Source organism: Pungitius pungitius, chromosome 5, assembly GCF_949316345.1.
Source record: "Pungitius pungitius chromosome 5, fPunPun2.1, whole genome shotgun sequence".
Lineage (NCBI taxonomy): Eukaryota > Metazoa > Chordata > Actinopteri > Perciformes > Gasterosteidae > Pungitius > Pungitius pungitius.
Window position 1 is genome coordinate 5,837,414 of NC_084904.1, and position 19,325 is coordinate 5,856,738.

Consider the following 19,325-nt stretch of genomic DNA (forward strand, 5'->3'; position numbering starts at 1 on the left):
TTACTACAAATTGAGCCGTCAATATCCTCCAATTATTATTGCAAAGAGAAAGTTGCTCGTAACTATGTCACCTGATTGGGATTGAAAGAACTTTGGCAAAGAAAAAAAACAGAAGAAGAAAAAAATCTCCCCACCCCCACGAGAAGAGGAGACCGCCCACCAGAGACAGTCAACCCGAGACCCCTTATAGATTTAAAAAGAGAGGCTGCATTCTCAGACTGACACTTATTCAACACTGCCACCTTAAGCAGATTACTTTTTTGCGCTGCCTGTTTCAAATACGTAGCTCACTTCGCCTCTCCATCATGTCCAGGATGCTGAAACACCACCTTCACCCGGGCTTTTTTCTTTTGTTCATATGGCTTTGTCACCTTATGGAACATCAAAAAGTGCAAGGTAAGATCTCTATTTGTTTTATTTCATTTTAATTTTTTTTTACCTTTAAAAATGAAGGATAAACTTCTGACGTACTGTCCGCCACACGTATAGAGAACGCGCCCGAGTGTCGGATGCAAGTTGCTGCAACCAGGAAACTTCTCAAAGTGACTTTCCTTATCATTCTGTCCCCTCTGCTATCTGCATCCGACGGTGCGTGCGCGCGTGGAGCGTCAATAAAACAGGTGCCATATGGGACACATGCAAGTGGTACGGGCAAGTTACGCGGCACACGCTTGGAAGCGGCGCGCCGCGCCGGTGGCAGCGCGAGCTCTCCGTGTTTCCCACGTGAGCATTTTGGGATACTTTAAGAGCCGCTCTGTGTTGTCTACAAACCTTCTAAAGAAACTTTATAAATATCCACTTATAAATATCCATTTTTTTTAGATGGTGTAGAATGCTTGTCCCCCGTACAAATGTGCGTTTCCCTGTTGAAGGGGGGGCTGCCGCAGCTTTACATCTTCAGGACACCAAATACTCTTGCACCGATCCTTTCGCTCTGGAGCTTGTAGTTCAAATATTCATCCAATTTTTCCTCAATTTAAGCAGTAGCCCAGCTCGTGAACGCGTCTTGGCATGCGTGTACGTGTGCGTGTGTCTGCTCAGGCATCCCGCTGTTGTCTGGATCAAAGGATCATTTTTTTACACCACGAGAAACGGGATAAGTATCGTGTTGTTCTAATATTTTGTTGTTGTGTGTTCGTTGTCTGGCGCGTACGTGTCTGGGATATTGTTCGGAGGCGTTGGAGACGGCCGTGCGCGCAGCTAAAGAGCCGCGGTGTTCTCAAGGAGATTGGCTGCTATTTAACGCTGTCTAGACGCCCCACTTTCTGTTCGCTGATAACAAGGAGGCTCTGGGAATAAAGGACCCCCCCCCCCCCGCCCCCCCAGCCCCCCTCACCTCTCCCAGCGTTGATTATTCTCACTTTTTTTGTATATTTGTGGTTGCATTGTAATGGCTGTCAGTCAAAGATGGGAAAGGCAAGTGTTAACTGTCTCGCAGAAAAAAATAAAAGAAGAAAAAATAAGGCCGGGGGGGGGGTGGATAAAACGAAACGGGCTGCGTGTGTGTCTAGCCCGTCTGTGTCAGCGGTTTCAGACGTGCGTTTCTCTTTCTTGTGTTTTTTTCCAGCCGGGAACTGCTGGCTGCAGCAGGGGAAGAATGGGAGGTGCCAGGTGCTCTACATGCCCGGGATGAGCAGGGAGGAGTGCTGTCGCAGCGGAAGGCTGGGGACATCCTGGACCGAAGAGGACGTCCCCAACAGCACGCTCTTTAGGTGGATGATCTTCAATGGCGGAGCTCCCAATTGCATACCTTGCAAAGGTGGAGGTGCACTCATTTCCCTTCGTTATCTTCGTAACACGCAAGTCATTTTGTTCACCAATCCCCAAAGCGCTGAGCCTTGCGCTCTCTCGTGCGCGTGAATGTTTCCGCGCAACCGTCGCCTAACTTTTCTTATCTTTTTTTTTTTTTTTAGAATCCTGCGATAACGTGGACTGCGGACCCGGGAAGAGGTGCAAGATGAACAGAAGGAGCAAGCCCCGCTGCGTGTGCGCACCGGACTGCACCAACATCACCTGGAAAGGACCGGTCTGCGGCTCCGACGGAAAGACCTACAAAGACGAATGCGCACTGCTCAAAGCGAAATGCAAAGGCCAGCCGGACCTGGACGTGCAGTACCAGGGAAAGTGCAAGAGTAAGTGCGCGCTATGTGCAATACTCCCCCTCCCCCCTCACTCGTCGTGATTTCTGCCACGTCTAGACGTATGGTTTGTCCCGACAGAAACGTGCCGCGACGTCTTGTGCCCCGGCACCTCCACGTGCGTCGTGGACCAGACGAACAACGCGTACTGCGTAACGTGTAATCGGATTTGCCCCGAGGTGACGTCGCCAGAGCAGTACCTGTGCGGAAACGACGGGATCGTGTACGCCAGCGCGTGCCACCTGAGACGAGCGACCTGTCTCCTTGGCCGGTCCATCGGAGTGGCGTACGAAGGGAAATGCATCAGTAAGTCTCGAGAGCGCGAGGCTGTCGGGAGCGCGCCTCAATCCACTGACTTTGCATGTTGCTTTGAGAGTTTTTGCTTCAGCTCTGCAGTGAGTTTTTTGCCAACATTCCATGGAGAAGGGGGCTCTAGAGAGAGAGGGGGTGGGGTCTTGAGTATTTGGTAGTTGTTTGTCTTTGCTCAAGAAATTATAAAAATCATATTATTTCCTGATGTTGGCAGCACTTTCCCATATGGGAGAGGGGGAAGTAGGGGGGAGGGAGAGCAAAACAGGGGAGTGCTGGGGCCACGAGGATAGGCTTTGAAAAACGCATCATGACAATCCATTTAATCAAAATGATTCCCCCCCCCCCACACTCTCTTTCTCTCTCTCTCCCTCCCCAGAGGCCAAGTCGTGTGAGGACATCCAGTGCAGCGCGGGCAAAAAGTGCCTGTGGGACGCTCGGATGAGCCGGGGCCGCTGCTCGATGTGCGGGGAGACGTGTCCGGAGAGCAGGACGGACGAGGCGGTGTGCGCCAGCGACAACACCACGTATCCCAGCGAGTGTGCCATGAAGCAGGCAGCTTGCTCTCTGGGGGCGCTGCTGGAGGCCAAGCACTCGGGATCTTGCAACTGTAAGTAGATGATAAAAGCAACAGAAAAATACATGAAAGAAAAGGAACACACAAAAAAAACAGCCTTCTTCCCACTTCGAACAAAAAGACAATATCCCATGTTGCTTAGCCATCAAAACAACACCCCCAGCCTCCTAAGTGTGTGCCCCCTCCAGAAGAGGATTTGGGAAGAGAAGAACTTGCATGATGTTGTCTTTGTTGCTGGCTTTGGTTCTTTTTTTAAACCTTTTTTTTCTGCAAAAGATAGTGTTCATATCTTTACAGATCTTAAATCCATGGTCCCGTTTGCTCATCTCTTGGGCAACGGTGTATTTGTGTTTTCTGTGTTATTTTTATCCCCTTTGATTGCTTTCGGCTGTAATCAATCGTATTCCAACAGCACCGCCTCTAGTGACATTCACCACACTGACACCGACATGTCAGTAAGAACAGAGCGCTTTTTAATACACTCGTACGATGTGCATGAGGTGATTGTAACCTTGGTGGTTAGCGACCAAGACGATGGATTTGAACTTAACTGGAGAAGCAGAGCAAGCGAGTAGGAGAGTGTCCCCTTGTTAGTTTCCTCTCTTTCTCCCCGACTGAGTACCTTAATGTGATGTGCCTGAGTAAAGCAATGGAATCCCAGGGACCAACTTTAGGATCACCTCATGAGCGAAATATAAAGGTGATACTTTTACATGAGCTCGTCAAACACACACCCTTCTCCTCATCTCATCTCATCCTTACAAAAAGACACTCACCAGGTAATTTTCCTATGGTGGTACGGTTTCCAGTGAATGTATTGTCTACCTGAGTATGTATAAGAAATTACAAATCTATTTGGATTGAAAGGGACTGCCTGATTTGTTTCTGTTTTTTGTGGATTGTCATTTGCTCTCGCTTTTGTGCTTTTTCATTTTTCTTTTTTTGTGTCCGATGTAAATCTCTTCTGTAAAAAGAAAGAAAATACCTCAGAACTGTGTTGCTGACCTCTGACCTGCTCGCTAAGGCCAGGCATTGACACAGAGTCCTCCCTCCCTGTACGTTTGAGCCAGACTGTAACAATCAGAGCAAAGAAATAGCAAATCCGAGAACACAACAGCACCTTTTTTTTTTCTGTGTGTGACGTGTGAGTCTGCTTTCAGGGAATCATGCCCAAAACAGACTTCAGCCACTGGAACCCATTCAATGCCGCCTAGCCCACCCTGTGACTCCCTCGCAGCCCCCTCCCCTCCACAGCCTCCCTTGCACCCTTCTTTTCCATCGCCCCATTGTTTTCTCTCGTTGCAGCCCTGACTTGTTACATCATTTGAGTGGAAGTTTTAAGATTCAGGATGCCACCGTCTTTGTTGATGCCAAGTCAAAGAGACCCTTCCTCACCCTCTTTACAAAACACACACACTGACACAAACGCATACAAAGAAACAAAAGGGGGGGCTGTGTGAAAAATAACATTCAGTGATTTTCTGCGCTGTCGTGGTCCATATTCATATATCAGCTACCATATATTCTCCCATATAGCCATTACAGAAGACCAGGAGGAGGATGAGGATGATGAGGACTCAGACTACATGGCCTATGTCCATTTATCTTCTATACTGGATGGATAGGCCCCCGTCACTAGGGGAACAGTCCTAGGGCAAGGGATCATGTCCGTACTGTACATTATGTGTATGCTTATTTATTTTTTAAAGAAAAAGGAAGTATACATATAGCTCAGTCTTCTAGATGTTTATTTATACTTTTTTGTGTGTGTTTTATAATTTATACATTTACAATGTCAGGCTTACTATCTACCATGATATATTGTGTGACCACTCATTTCCCCTGTTTGTTGTTGTCTATTTTTACTTTCTTTTCTTTCTTTTTTTTTATCATGAAGAAATATATTTGTCCAAAGAGAAGCAGTGTTATTTATTTGTCATGTTACCATGTAAGTATAAGTCCTCTATAAGCTGTAAATTGCCTTCCCTGAAGCTGTAAAAAATCTGCTTATTCCTGTCAAATCTCTATCACAGATGTTTATGTCACACATACGTAAATGCATGTTTAGGCTATGTGTTTATTTATTGGGAATATATCAATCCTTTTATGTACAGAAGTGTTTCTGATTTATTTACAACTCATAAGAACTGACCAAAGGGTTATCTCAATGGTTTGGCATAAAATGAGCATTGTAAAGATTGCAACACAGCAGTGAGGAAATGGAAGAGAAAAAACGAGCCATTTGTATTTCTTTTCTCATTTCAGCCCCTCAGATTTGTTTCCACTTGGAGACAAAAAACATGAACCATTAATCAATAGCATCTATTTTGTCTGACCACATTAGAGCAGAGGTGAGTTTTGGACAATACTTGATCATTTTGGAAACAATGTGCCATTAACATTCTTGTGCTGTCTTCTTGCCAATGTGCTCCATTTTGCTCCCACAGAGCTAAAATAGGACTAATACTGCAGTACTCTTGCTATATCAGACTTTCTTTTTGTCTTTCTAAGTTTTTTTGCAGAATGCATTTTTATTTTCAAACATCACAAGAGAAATACAAAATTCTGTTATGAATATATAGTTTTGTATTTTTTATGTAAATGTCATATGTACATACAAAGTTTGATGGTATTTGTACAGATATGAAGAGTGAAACAATAAAAAAAAAATCCTTACACTTTTTCTGACTGTGCTGTTTAATTCCATTATGTTTAATATGTACAACTATGTGTTCAATTCAAATGGCACCTAGATGTTTATACCTGAATACAGCATGAGGTTGAGTTTTTATATGCTGTTTACTTACTATGAGATACGATTGATATATCATTACATTTTTCAAATATATTTTATAGTGTGGAAGCCTTCTATACCTCTGGGTTTATGAGTATATTGTGGTAACCAGTTTATACACAATTCTTGCATCAATATAATGATGTTTTTAATTAATGCCAATAAAATCAATATTGCCATTCCAATAATATACAGTATGTTTAAGGCCAGTAAAAAAAAGTAAAAAGCAGTACAAGCCAACAGTCCATTATGGCCGTATAATGACATAAACTGTGAATATACATCTTAAAATGTATCAAAAGTTACCAAAATCTGTTGGAAGAAATCAAACACATTGAAAACATTTGATCGAACATAACAAATGGGGGATGCTCATATTCCATTAAAACACAGTCTGATTGGTAATAATGAGTAAATGGTGAGGACTATTTTTCTAGGAGGCTGCCATGAAGCAGAGCTCAATTCCTCCGCATGTGCTGTTGCTTTGCATTAGCATCCCCATCGTTATTTTTGACACTAACATCCGCGGAATGAATAGACGGTAGATGTGCCTGGACATGTCTCGCTGCATGTAAGGTATCCATGTAACGTAATCCTAGCTGCTGACATCAGTCCTGCGTCTCTCAGTCAGCTGTCTCCACCGCGGCTCGCACGGTTTGTCCCTTCGCGGTCTCCGTACTCAGTTAACAACAATCATGGCGGCCTCAATGTCACTTGTCGGCCTGGGACGTTTAGCCGTGGTCAATGCAGCGTATAAATTGGCCCTGAATCCTATCAGGTAAATTCTATATCAATTATTCATTCATGTTGTATTCAGGCGTGCTACTAGGAAAGTGTTTGAAACATGTCGACTGAAAACGATGCCAGCAGTCCGCAGGTCACCGGCTAATAAGTGATGATCTGCCCCCTAGCTAGCGTTAAAGTACGTAAATAAACCATTTTAAAGGGGCTCGTTCTTTATTTCGCGCCACATGTCAGTATACACACTTTGCTTCGTTCTCACTCGCATATTAAATGATTAGACTCTTTCCTAATGTCGATATTATCCCCGTGTCCTCACAGCACTCTACTTGCTAGCTAATTAGCTAAAGCTAGCTTTAGCCTGTCTTGTTGGTTATCGGACCTAACGCTGTTGAAAGCTGCTCTGTACGCCACACACACACACACACACACACACACACACACACACACACACACACACGTGGTGAAAACGTAAACACTAGCCGTACTCTGCGAGACGGGGACTTTATACGGACCTCAGCGGAGAGGTTACTACCTGACATAAGTCAACGCTAACTTGCTAACTCAGTGGTCGTTGCACGAAGTACTTATACGAAGTAAGTTATGCTGACTTCAGTGGACGTATTCTGTTACTTCTGACGGCGGATGCAACACGTCCTAATTTATAGCATGCAAAGTGCATTTAATATCTTGAACTCAACGCATTTGCACGAATGTAACTCGACTCCAAAAGGTTCGTTTTTAACAGTTGTATTTCTTGAAGTTAGTTTCATCCACATCTAATCCATCCAGAAATATCCTTTCTGGCTTTCAAAAATAATTAATTTCATGCCACAATTGCATGTTTTCCAGACTACAAGGTGTGGAAAACCAATTATTATTATTATATAATTTGACTAATACAAGATCAGGCATTGCTTGCCAGTTATTCATATCAACATTTCTTATGATTTATAGTCCACACAGTCTTTATTCTAGGAATGAAATATAGTGGGGGACCAAATAGCGCTTATTTTAGCCACACTATTATACTTTATTGCGGTACTAACTAAATAATTGAACATTTTGTCAGCGGCTCTTAGCTTTTACCAAGCATTTGGCCTGGCAGACATCAGTTTGTCAGCTAACTAACAGTTATACATCTTCATGGATTAACTGTGAATTTCCCCTTTTTTACAATAATTTCAAGTGTATAGTGTCTCTTTGTCAGGTAGAGCGGTTCCGGAAATAGTGGCGGGTAATTTTCCTTCTTATGTGTGATCCAGTGCATGTTGGGGAAAAGCATCTACCAAGCGCAGAACGTTTTTCTTGCCTGTTTTAGTTTGAACAATGTGAGAAACACTCCTTACACACTACAAGCCCTCCTCAGCTTTTATATTCAGACATTAGCATCCCGGTGCAATGAGGTCGCTACATTTTAGGTGATTGGTTTAATTGCATTGCATAACGAGAGATGCATGGTGTTGTCCAAGGGAAAATTCAAAATTTCTTTCATAGCCTAAACGTGGTAAGAAATTGATATTTAATAAAACACTACAGAATACATAATACTGATTTATATATATTATATCTGATTCCATATAAAAATCCCAGTAGAAACACAAGGGTCCTTCATTTTCCTTTTAAAATCATTTAAATTCAAATATGATATAATTTGGGGGGGAATTTTTTATATAGAAAATCCAACCCATGTATAATTCTGTAATTGGGATTATAAAGGTTATTACCCGGAATGTGATTCTCTACAATGGCCTTTCTCTCGCTGAGTCATGGTGGCATATTGCGGGGTTTTGTGACGGGACACTGCTGCACATTCATAAAGAGCCACACAGTCCTCGCCTGACAGTCGACCACGGCCAACGTTAAGCACGTCCTGTCATTAGGACGAGAGCGACAGTCTGCCAGAGATTCACCAGACAGAACTAATAAGAGGGGGGGCGGGGGGGATTCTCTTCTCTAACATTCACCGTATCCTCACCCAAGATGGTCTAGGATTGCAGAGTGCAATTTGTTTGTGTAATTAACTTCTTTGTTTCTTGTCCGCTTTTGGCGTGTAACGTCTATCTAATGGTTTTCAGGTCTGCAAGCACATCAACATCAAGACTGGCAGGGAAGCCTGGACAAGACACGCAACTTATTACTGTTGATGAGAAACTGGTGAGTATCAGGTCAACATGACACACAGAAAGTTTGTCTTGTTCTCTGATCGCATTGGAATTGGGATCTGTTATAGTCCGGGCAAAATAACTAAAGGAACCTCATTTGGGCTAAAATATATGCTGTAATGAATTTGTACCAATATTGTACATTCAGTGTTTCCCCAACCATTATACCACCCCCTCCCCGTGCTGCGCAGCAGAGGGGCATCACCGTTTACCACTCGGCCTTTGGTGTTTTGATAATATCGTTTTAGAGCAACAGCATTAATAGAGATGAGATTGAGGTTCCAACTCACAGTTTGATAAGTTATTTCAACAAACTAATGTACCCAAGCGAGGGTCAGCATGAGCAAAGAAGTGATTGACCTCCTGGGCAGTTGCCAGACGTATTTGCCCTCCACATCTTGATCACTGTTAATAATGTTAATAATGGGAGGTTTGATCACACACTCCAGCACTTCTATGTCATTGATTGACTCACTATTCAAAAATCAACATCTAATGCAACATGGTTTGTGATAGTTTGGTCGTAGCTTTATACAACTTTATTTTATGTGTGTGTGTGTGTGTTTGGGGGAGGGCGGCGGCGGTCTTTGACCTGATTACTTTAAGGTAGCCGTTGCCAACTTTTCTTCCGGCTATGTGTTGCTGCACATTAAGCTCCCCGATCGTTTGCCGGCGACTGAGCGAAGTGATCGAATCCAGATGAAGCACGCTGTATTTTGGTCCATTTACCCAGAGCAGTTGAAGACTACTGTGGCTTTTTTCATCACTTTCTGAGTGCAGTCTTCTGCTTGTCAGCTGGTGAGGCTCAGGGCCAAACGAACTTGAAGAGCGGGTTCCAATTTAAAATGTGTAACCAAAGTCACGGGTCAAAGAGTGACGATGAATTCGGAATTAGCATTTTCCTTTCCTTTTTTCTTTTTTTTTCATGAACAATGTGGAACAGCTGTAGATAGCTTTCCGTTTCATCGGACGGGATCCTCAGTGCCTCTTTTCATTATGGGATAAAGCAGAGCCTAAACATCAGTTCGCAAGCATTTGAAGTGGCCAAGGGAACTGACTGCTCAAAACAAAGCAGGATCTTTTGAAGGGAATGCCTTGTCACCAAAAGAACGAAGGAGATAGCGGCGAAAGAGGGAGTTAAGGGAGAACGTGGGAGTCTGTTGTGGACTTATTCTTTGGTTGTGGGTGGTTGCTGAGTGTGGGCAGCGTCTGTAAGCTTTTGTTCCAGACCAAAGCAAACCATAGTGGCAGACAAACCTTCGGCTGAGCCGAGTGTCTGTCCCGGTCCTCTCAGTAGGGGCCACTGAGAGGAAAAAAGGGGCTCTAAAAAACATGGAGGGGGTTGAAAGAAAAGACGCTTGCATGGAAAAAACGTTTGTGCGACACCCTGAGACTCGCAAAAACAGACAGCGGCCACTCGAGTGTTGTCGGCCACAGAGGTTTCTTTGTGGCTCGCTGGCCACGGCGAGAAGTGCTCTGATGGGGCCAAAAGAGAGAGAGAGAGGCCCTCAGCTGCTCTACAGTACAGTGGTCTCCATCTCACATGGAAGAGGGCAGCCGGAGCACGCTCCCCTTTTGGGCATTCAGCAGTCAGCACGCTAGTCACTCAGGCCGTCAATACGGGCAAATTGCTTTCTGGTTCGACCAATCAAACAAAAGTCTCGATCCGCTGCGAGGTTATGCTGGTTTGCACGCTCTCCGGCTCGCTCACGTGGTGCGCCACTTGTTGTACAGTGCAGATTTCTGCATGCCCTCATTTAGGTGAGGTTGCAGTATTTGTCCTGGATAAATTATATTTTAAATTTGCTCCCCAAGGAATCTGTCTGATTGTTTGTAAGCCACTGATTATCTTGTCCTCATCTGTCCCAAAAATGCCCAGTTTGCAGGAAGGAATCCGGAAACCGAAAATAAACCCGTTTGCATTCAAATCATATTGTGTGGTCACAGCTTGTTTCCACTGTCCCCCAAACATCCAGAAAAATGTATTCAAAATCCTTTTGAAACCCTGTTTGTTGTCATTCTAAACTGGGGATGTCCTGCTTTGGTTCGTCTAACGTGGTAGTGAATTAAATATCTTTTGAGTTCTGACTCGGACTCGACGCAGTCTTTTTTAAAATCTTTTTATCAACAGAACAGATGATCAATAACTGAGACGCAGATTAAATACTGAAAACAATCAAGCTGTACGTGTCATGGCGGACCTACAGCGGACTCGTTTCACATTCTGTCCTCTCAAGTCACCAACTGCCGTTTAGTTTCACATTTGTACGAGCAAAAACTTTGAAGGCATTGTTTGAATTTCGGTAATAATGCCAAATAAAGACGTGCGTGATGGAGCTCCTGTGCACAATGCTCTTCCCCACAATGCCCATGCCTTTGTTCCTAATTACTGTTTGATTAAGCATGCTGGGCAGCTCCCAGGGCCCAGCTGGCTGGCCAGTGATACGCAGCCTTACACGAAATGTCTCTGACCTCCTTCAACTGCAGCGCGGACCTCCAGCTTCACTCTGTGGCCCCTTCCAAAAAGGGCCGCGGCGATAAGCTCAGCAGCTGCTTCAATGCGCCACATTACAATATCTTCCACTTCCACTTACTCCTGAGCGCCTGAGCCTCTACTCCCGCTTCAGCCGCGGCCGAGTGCGCTCCGTCTCCCCACATAAAGACAAGCGCGTAATCTTAAAGCCTCGTTATAGAGTTCTCTAAAGGCACTAGGGTTTCACGAGGCAGAGGAGGTCATTTATTAGAGTACACAAGGGGAGCACACCGGGTGAAAAACAGACTATTAAAGCGGTAGGACCATCCTCGGGTTGCTCAATTTGTTGATCTGCAATGCTTTATGTGGACAAAAGTCCAAAGGCAGCGTGTTTCCTCCATTGAAATCAGATGAGCCTGTTGTCAAGATGTCAGAGAGAGTCCCTGATACAGAACCTGGTCCACACCAGATCACCTTAGTCAGACTGGTTCAGTTTACTTAAGAAGGAATTTTGGCTGAGTTAAAATGCACTTTGAGAGATTCGCCGCCAAAGTATCAGGATACCTACATCACGGCAATCCCAAACGGGTGTTTTGCCGTCCTATTCAACAGTTGCGAGAAAACCACTGATAATAGTAGAAAAATCAGCAATCCCAACTATGAGGATAAATTAAGCACAAGCCGTTTAAGTCTGCAGTACCAAGGTGGATATTCTCTATGTCCGTCTGGCCTCAAACTTAAAGTGACCTACAGTGGAGTGGAGCCCCCCCCCCCCCCCCCTCATCCCCCTCCCTATTCTCCCACCCTTCCTCCCTCCGTCGCGCACAGACAACTTGAGTGTCTGTTTTGTCTGGTCGCCCTCTCATACTTATGCAAAACCTCCCTCCGCTCAAGTATGGAGTAACGGGTCAGAGGATGTTGGTCTTTGAAGAGTGTGCGACAAGAGGCTCCATTATGTGTCGTCCACTAAATAGTATTTCATTCGTTAACACTCTCTTCCATAGAGAGTAAGCCTCTTAAGTGGACTCCTCAGACCCCATCAGCGCCGGCTACGTTTGGGAAGCGTCTGGCCGCTAAGTGTTGTGTTTGCAGAGCGGATAAAAAACCCCAGGCGTGCTACTTCTGTTTGCCTCCACTTCCTTTGATCCACGCCGATTGTAAGCTAATGGCTCGCTTTATTTTATAAACTAGTTTTTGGTATCTTACACAATCAGAAGTGGTTTCTAATGTTACTTGTTTATTGTAGGTTACAGTATATGGGATGTTTATGGTCAGCTTGTTCTGGAACGGTTGGTTTATTAAACTTAAATGAAACATGCGAAGGATCCTGTGGCTCTTTCTTCATGCTCCATCAGCACTGGATGTGTCTTTGGATCTTTCACCATAATTGAGGGAAACAAGACGTAGGCCCAGCGCTAAAGTGACCCGTAGAGTAACGGGTGGATTAGTGGACAATGCCACCTGTTAGTGACATTTGTCAATAAATCTTCATTACTTAGATAACAAGTGGCAGATCTGAAGGGGGCGTCTTCATATTGTTCCATTCTGAGAAAAGCAGCAAGAATGCTTTGTGGTTATTTCTTAAGAATGCCACTTGGACATGCGGCGTCTTCGGGGGTTGTCGTTGCTGCACACACAAACAAGTGTGTCTGAACACGTTGGTGACTTCCCGTCATCCCGGTATGTGTAACGTGAGATTCGAGATGACCCTCATGCCAGCTGCTGCTGGTTCTCCAGGGTCGAACCACTCGCACACATGGGGAAGCAACATAATATTTGTTTCTATTAGAGACGCCCCCTATGTCCAATCAGTAATTGGCACGCTTTCTCCACTTCAAAGAGGTCTGAAGGTGGGAACCAGCCGAGGCCGATGAGTGAGGCTCCCGGTCTGGGTGTGGGCTGGACAGTGGGGGGGGTTAAGGGTGATGTGTTTGGGCTTTCACCACATGCTGACTCAACATGATTCAGCTTGGCTGACCTCGTGACCCCTCCTCTGCTGCCAAGCCGCAGGCTGGGGGGGGGGGTCGCCGCGGGAAGATTGGCTGGACTGTACTTGTGTCATGGTATACACCGTCACCCATAACAAGGTGGTAGTGAAGCTTGTTGCTGTAGTACCTGCAATGACATGGAGTACACTTCTTCTTTAATAAAACCACCAGCATGTTTTTAGGACCTCATTGTCCAGATTAGAAGGCACATATGTCTGCAGCAAATGCCTTTTTTATATTGATTCATGTTGTTGAATATGTTTTCCATTATTGAACTATTTGGTTCATCAATAAAGATGAGGTGGCAGATGCCTTCTGGCCCATGGGGACGTCTTCTAAATAAATGAGTAAGACAGACTATAATAGTAAAAAAACAGCATATCCTTCATTAAATGCCTCGAACCACAGAAGTCAATGTCGCCTGTTGTGGTTTATATCAGACTGCTTTGAGCCAGGACCAGAGAACAGATGTGAGTTTCCTTCTTTTTAAGGGTTTGCTTTTGGTTGCGAATGAGGGAGCATCCAGTGGTGTGTCTCTCCGTGTCACCGAGTCAACGGACCATAAGGTGTTCATGGGACGTTCTCGTGTACATTCAGTTCCTCAGTGTGAACCGCTCCTCAGACCTCCTCATGCTATCCACACTTTCATCAAAATGTGAACAACCTTCAAGGGATTTGCTTTGCTTTACTCTAGTGTGCTTTTCAAAAAAAAAGAAAGAAATATCTTCTTACCGGCAAAACACTTTTTAACTGCAGGAAATGTGCACCTCCTCAAATCACCGCAAACCGTTGAAGTGTTTAAGCGATGTTGGGTGTGTGTGTGACAGGAGTTGTGTTTCCCACATTGCTCTCAGCGTTTCAGCTCACCAGGCCCTATTTGCTCCGCCATCCTCTGGTGAGCAGTTGTTTTTGGAGCCCCCCAATTGTTTTATCTGTGTAGATTTACATTTCCTCTAAAAACATGTGGTGGAAGAAAGAACTCCGATTTCCTTAAGAGCAACTTTGTGGTCCGACATGTTCACAGTTCTCGTGGGATGTGACCTCTGTGTTCACACACTCTTTCAATGAGGAGTTTGGAAGTATTTTGTCCCAAACATATGTCGTTATATAAAACACTTTAAGAACAAATAGTGCTTTAACTGCTACTGACCAGCACTGAGATTTTCATACCTCACGCTGCCCAGCCATATACTATGTTTCCACCTCATCTGGTTTTAACTGTTCTTTATGCTACGCTAACCGTTTCCTGGCTCTTGTTTCTGACACAACGGATGGATATCAGTGGGATTATATCTTCTCATTTAGTAGAAATCGAGAAAGCAAATAAGCTCCCTCCACAGAATGATGGATTATTTAAATCAGCCTTTGCTCAAAGAAATAGACTAACGGTAGAACAAAGTTTCAATAAGACAACAAAACAAACCTGTATGATTGATTTTCATCCTCTACACCACCTCTAATTTACCTACATGTAGTTTCTTTTATTCTACTACTGTTAATTCCACAAATGTTTAGATTGGAGACCACTTTGACCCAGAGACAACTTGTCCTTCTGCTCCTCGTTGTGCTTCTTGAAATCTGATAGTTATTTCCTGCATTCTTCTTCGACCTTTGGATGTTGTTTCCACAGAAACCTTGCGCCTCAGGTCTCTGTCGGAGTATTAAGGGCACCGGCTTTCAGCATTCTGGTGGGCCTGCGGCCCCACAGCGACAAGTCCCTATGCTCTTTATTTGGCGCGTAGCCTGGAGGTGTCAGAAATATGGACACGCTTTCACGTGACGGGGACTTTGCCGGCCCTTTCCCCCCCCCCGTTCTTAAGCCCGGCATTCTGCCTGCGCAGCCAGGTATTGTAGGGCCCCGTGAAGGCCCTGTGAATAGTGTCAAACTTGATAGTTCTCATTTTGCTTCCTGTACATGGCAGAAGAAAAAGTGGCCACCGTGTGGGTTTTCCTTTTGTGATGGCCCTCTCTAGTCTTCCTGGGAACACACCACATTCCAGTCCCAATCTTTCCCTTTGTGAATCCGGGTATTGGGGGTGAGTCTGTTATGCCGATAACCCTCCTGGCTTCCACTGTTATGCATTCAAGTATCATAGAAGTCTAGACTCGTAGTTTTGCAAACAATGCCAGATAATGAGCGGAGTATTTTCAGTGATTTGGCAGAGCTTTTGTTTTGACACATCCTGCCTCATTCGTGCAGGACTTTTTGTGCTCATCCACGTCTAAGGTGTCATTTAAGGCCCGTTACAGCTGGACCAATCCATGGGCCTCATGTGTCAGTTATGGTTTATGTAACGTACACACGCGTATCCATAGTCTGGCCCGCTAATCCCAAGGGCTCAGTTCTGTGTCTCGGAGAGGGATATCCATGCCCCCCCCCCCCCCAGAAGACACCAGACAACAGGGCTGCTGAGCGGTTCTGACCATACGTTTGATTTACTCTCTCTACTTGATTCAACTCCAAATGGCTGCTGGTTCCATGTGCATATTATTATTATTATTATTATTATTTTAAAGGTCTGCAAAAACTCTCTGAAATCTTTTCTAACCTCTCTTGTGATTGATTGCCATTAAATAATAATTTAAAAAAAACTTACATCCTGAGGAAAGCAATGTTTTGGAAACATTGTTGATTAAGAAAAAAGTGTGTGGCGTGTCGTGGTGTTCCCGTGTCCCGCTATCTGTTGTATTGTGTAAAGAACCGCCTGCCATTGCCCCTTTTGGGTGAAGAGAACATGTTTTCCTCCTCTCTGTGACAAGAAGGAATTGTTAAGGTTAAGTAGATAGGGCAGCCGGAAATAATTACCCAGCACTTGTGAAGTCCCCCCCCATCCCCCGCTTTGTCCGTCTTTTCCCTTTCATTTGAACAATCTTTACAACGTGCAGATCTTGTTTATGATTAAATTCAGCCGGCTCTTACCTCTGAGCACAGGATGCTTTGCTGAAACCAGGCAGAGTTTGGCCATTGGACCTGTAAATTACTCCCCTAAATACCGTTGGAAGCCCCTTTGCCAAAGGAGAGGAAGGCTTTTGTGTGGAGTTCACACACAATGACCTCGTCTCTACAAATCAACGTGCAGACGACAGACAATGATGAAAATTTGATTCTTTGAAGTTGTAATGGCTATTGAAATGTGTAAAATGTCGCATTGAAAGGAGAGCGCCCTGCAAAGCCTCAGTCCTGGGTGGCTGGTGCCTGCGTGCTGGGAGGTTGCTCTGTGTTTTGTCGCCGACTTCCCATTGCTTGTTTTCTAATTCCCTGAAGAATTGGACCAGATCCTTGATAGGAGCTCGAAGGGGCTCCAGTTGCTCAGGAATATGCGTTTAGTACACCCATTAGTCCCCCCACCCCCCACCCCCCTTCATCTTGTGGTGCTGGCCTACTTTCTGATGTCTAGAACAAATCAAGTTTTAGGCATTCAGTTCATCGACCTCAGTGCAAAGCTGTATTTTTACAGCATAAGATTATTAAAGATGAATCCTTCCAACAAAGTTTTTGTTTTTTCTTACATATGTGAGCTGTTGTTTGTTTTGTTTTAGATAATGCCGTTAATCGTCTAAAACCCCAAAGCTTGAAACTTTGCCTCAGAACTATTTGAAGGACTTTTACAAGCATGTAAAAAAATAAACATAAAGGAACATTTTCAAAAGTGGACATAAATCTCTAGCGATTGATGTGGAGTACTAAAGTATGAAGTACCTTTTTTTTATAGCCACTGAACATTTTCTTTACTCTTTTGTGAAAGTAAAGACAGAGCTTCAAGTTGTGCACACAAACTGTCAGGTGACCTCAACCAACACGCACTCATGTCTTTGCATGAGCGCTTATTCTTTCAGGGAAGGAAAGAGACGTCAATCAAAGCCAAATGAAAGTCCGAATTGTTCTGGAAAACCTTATCACACGTATGATGTATGTTTCTTAGCATGAATGGGAATATGTGCTTGAGGGGCGGGACAGGATACTGACATCATCACGTCAGCCACAACATGCAGTTTGCTATGCAGCCACAACGGGACGAGGTCCATCCAACGCTGATGGAGTGTGTGTCCCTTATGTGTAACCTTATGTAATGTAAGTCCCTTTGGATACAAGCTGCTAGTCCCAAAACGACACTACTCAAGTAGTCTTTACCTCATTAATCTTCTTAATTCAAGCTTATAAACACATCTGGCTATTTCTTTCCCTCCCAACATTTATTTTTTTAGAACAAAGTGATATAATTGCATCAGTATAAAAAGCAAAGTAAATTAAAGTACATTTTTTGCGTTTTGTGGTCGCTTACCAACACAAAAGATGGTTAATTCTTCATTAATTATTTCTTTTCTATACATTTTGAAATAATGTATTGCATATCACACTCATTAAATTCAGTTATCAATAGCTACAGTGTGAGTTTTGTAGGTTTAGAATTCCTACAGCCATCGAAAAACCATTTTCATTTGGAGGACTTGCTGTATTCCCGTCTGCCCCTCAGGACATCACCAGTGTGAGCGGAGTACCAGAGGAGCACATCAAAACACGCAAGGTCCACATCTTTGTGGCGGCCAAAACAGCCATGCAGTCCGGAGTGAACGGCACCAAGAAGTGGAAGATGGACTTTGACACCAGGGAGCGCTGGGAGAACCCGCTGATGGGCTGGGCCTCAACGTGAGAGCACAGGAAATGACATCATTCAGATTCTTTGTGTTGGGACTCTTAAATGATTAAGTTTAGCTCTACAGCCAGAAACCTCACATCCACCTCAAAGGCTTTTCTAATCGTTGACACCTTCTCTCCTTGCACTGCGTGTAAAGTTTTTAGCATTTTGGATCATAAAAACATTCCTGAAGATATTTGCCTGCAAGTGTTTCATGTACGTGTGGCTAACTTCTCTTTTTGCCTCTCAGGGCTGATCCCTTATCCAACATGGTGCTCTCCTTCTGCTCCAAGGAAGATGCTGTCGCTTTTGCTGAGAAAAACGGTAATTCAAGAATTTTTCCAAATTTGAGGGGGAAACCTCGTATGAGACAAAACCAGAATGCCTCCAATGATCATTGCAGACAGCTCAGTCTAAACAGCCATATCTCTCAGTGCTGAGTGAGTTTGTTACTGTTGTGGTACTAATAACAAGTCAGGTAGTTGCGTGTTTGGCTGCTGTGCTGGAGTAACTAGATTGAATGTGGATCAATGTACACTTTTATCCGGTCTAAAATAGGCAGTGACAGCATCTTACATAATGAGTGAATGATGTCATGTAATGTTAAAGCACTTTGAGTGGTCGGAGAACTAGAAAAGTACCATTTATTAGACCGTCCTGAGTGGTAACTGGAAGATTACCGGGGGAAAATGGTAATATGATTAAAAATACATTCACTTTTACACACCACGGTCGTGACTAAAATTATAACCACTTGACCGCCAATAGTTCACAACAAAACATACCACAGGTGATGCAAACTCACAACGGTCAGAACACTTTTTAGATACTTTATACTTTTGAATCCAGAAGGTAACGCTGGGGTCCTCTGGCCGTCACCGCCAGCCCTCGCCATGCCGCTCAGGTACGAGAAGCTCGCCACCCAGTCCCCTGAACGCATTGAATCCATTTCTCAAAGCACCACTAGTCGATGCCTTGAGTCTCGCGTTCTGTTTCGTAGCAGCGCCGACCAAAAAAACAACAACAACAACAGAAGAAAAACAAAATGCCTTTAAATGTATTGTAAACAGCCCCTTTTCAAATCCTTCAATGGCAACACATATTTCTGATGAGTGTTTGCAGCGAAATGAAGTAATGAAACTCCGAGGACTGAACCATCTGGGAAGGTTTGTTTTGGCTTACTCTGTTTATTACGCCATGAAAGTGTTTAGTGAAGTTCTGACTACACACAGCCTGTTGATGTCGACGAAACACCTCGTGGGGTTTGGAACGCATCCAGAGGGAACATACGGGACGTCCTCGCCCCCATCACTAACCCGGGTGTTTTTACTTCAGGTTGGAGCTACGACATCTCAGAGAAGAGGACTTCAAAGCCCCGGGTGAAGTCCTACGGCGCAAACTTCTCCTGGGACAAGAGGACCAGGAGGTCCGCTAAATGAACGGAGGACCGCCGTCTGTTAGCGGGACGATCCGCAGTTTGTCAATAAATGCATTATTACGTAA

At 44.4% G+C, this 19,325-nt stretch overlaps 2 protein-coding genes across 6 annotated transcripts; both read left to right on the forward strand.

Moving 5' to 3' along the window:
- Window positions 1–149: 149 nt before the first annotated feature.
- Window positions 150–5,702, forward strand: fsta (follistatin a). Of its 5 annotated transcripts, none has more exons than XM_037483431.2 (6): window positions 150–396; window positions 1,568–1,765; window positions 1,914–2,132; window positions 2,220–2,444; window positions 2,827–3,057; window positions 4,561–5,702. In XM_037483431.2, the coding sequence occupies exons 1-6, from the start codon at window positions 306–308 to the stop codon at window positions 4,647–4,649; spliced, it is 1,053 nt and encodes a 350-aa protein (XP_037339328.1). In that variant the 5' UTR covers window positions 150–305; the 3' UTR covers window positions 4,650–5,702. The 5 variants fall into 5 exon arrangements, with proteins under 5 accessions (XP_037339328.1, XP_037339330.1, XP_037339329.1 ...); XM_037483432.2 differs by having other exon boundaries at window positions 154–396; window positions 1,568–1,759; XM_037483433.2 differs by having other exon boundaries at window positions 153–396; window positions 2,827–5,702.
- A 735-nt stretch (window positions 5,703–6,437) lies between these two features.
- Window positions 6,438–19,325, forward strand: ndufs4 (NADH:ubiquinone oxidoreductase subunit S4). The gene is made up of 5 exons (XM_037483399.2): window positions 6,438–6,596; window positions 8,638–8,716; window positions 17,661–17,833; window positions 18,073–18,146; window positions 19,158–19,325. The coding sequence occupies exons 1-5, from the start codon at window positions 6,514–6,516 to the stop codon at window positions 19,259–19,261; spliced, it is 513 nt and encodes a 170-aa protein (XP_037339296.1). The 5' UTR covers window positions 6,438–6,513; the 3' UTR covers window positions 19,262–19,325.

Coding starts and splice junctions, on each gene's coding strand:
- fsta (XM_037483426.2), top strand. CDS start 1,408: ATGGGAAAGGCAAGTGTTAACTGTCTCGCAGAAAAAAATAAAAGAAGA. Junction 1,766..1,913: donor CATACCTTGCAAAGGTGGAG/GTGCACTCATTT, acceptor TTTTTTTTTTAG/AATCCTGCGATAACGTGGAC. Junction 2,133..2,219: donor GTACCAGGGAAAGTGCAAGA/GTAAGTGCGCGC, acceptor TTGTCCCGACAG/AAACGTGCCGCGACGTCTTG.
- ndufs4 (XM_037483399.2), top strand. CDS start 6,514: ATGGCGGCCTCAATGTCACTTGTCGGCCTGGGACGTTTAGCCGTGGTC. Junction 6,597..8,637: donor TTGGCCCTGAATCCTATCAG/GTAAATTCTATA, acceptor AATGGTTTTCAG/GTCTGCAAGCACATCAACAT. Junction 17,834..18,072: donor CTGATGGGCTGGGCCTCAAC/GTGAGAGCACAG, acceptor TTTGCCTCTCAG/GGCTGATCCCTTATCCAACA.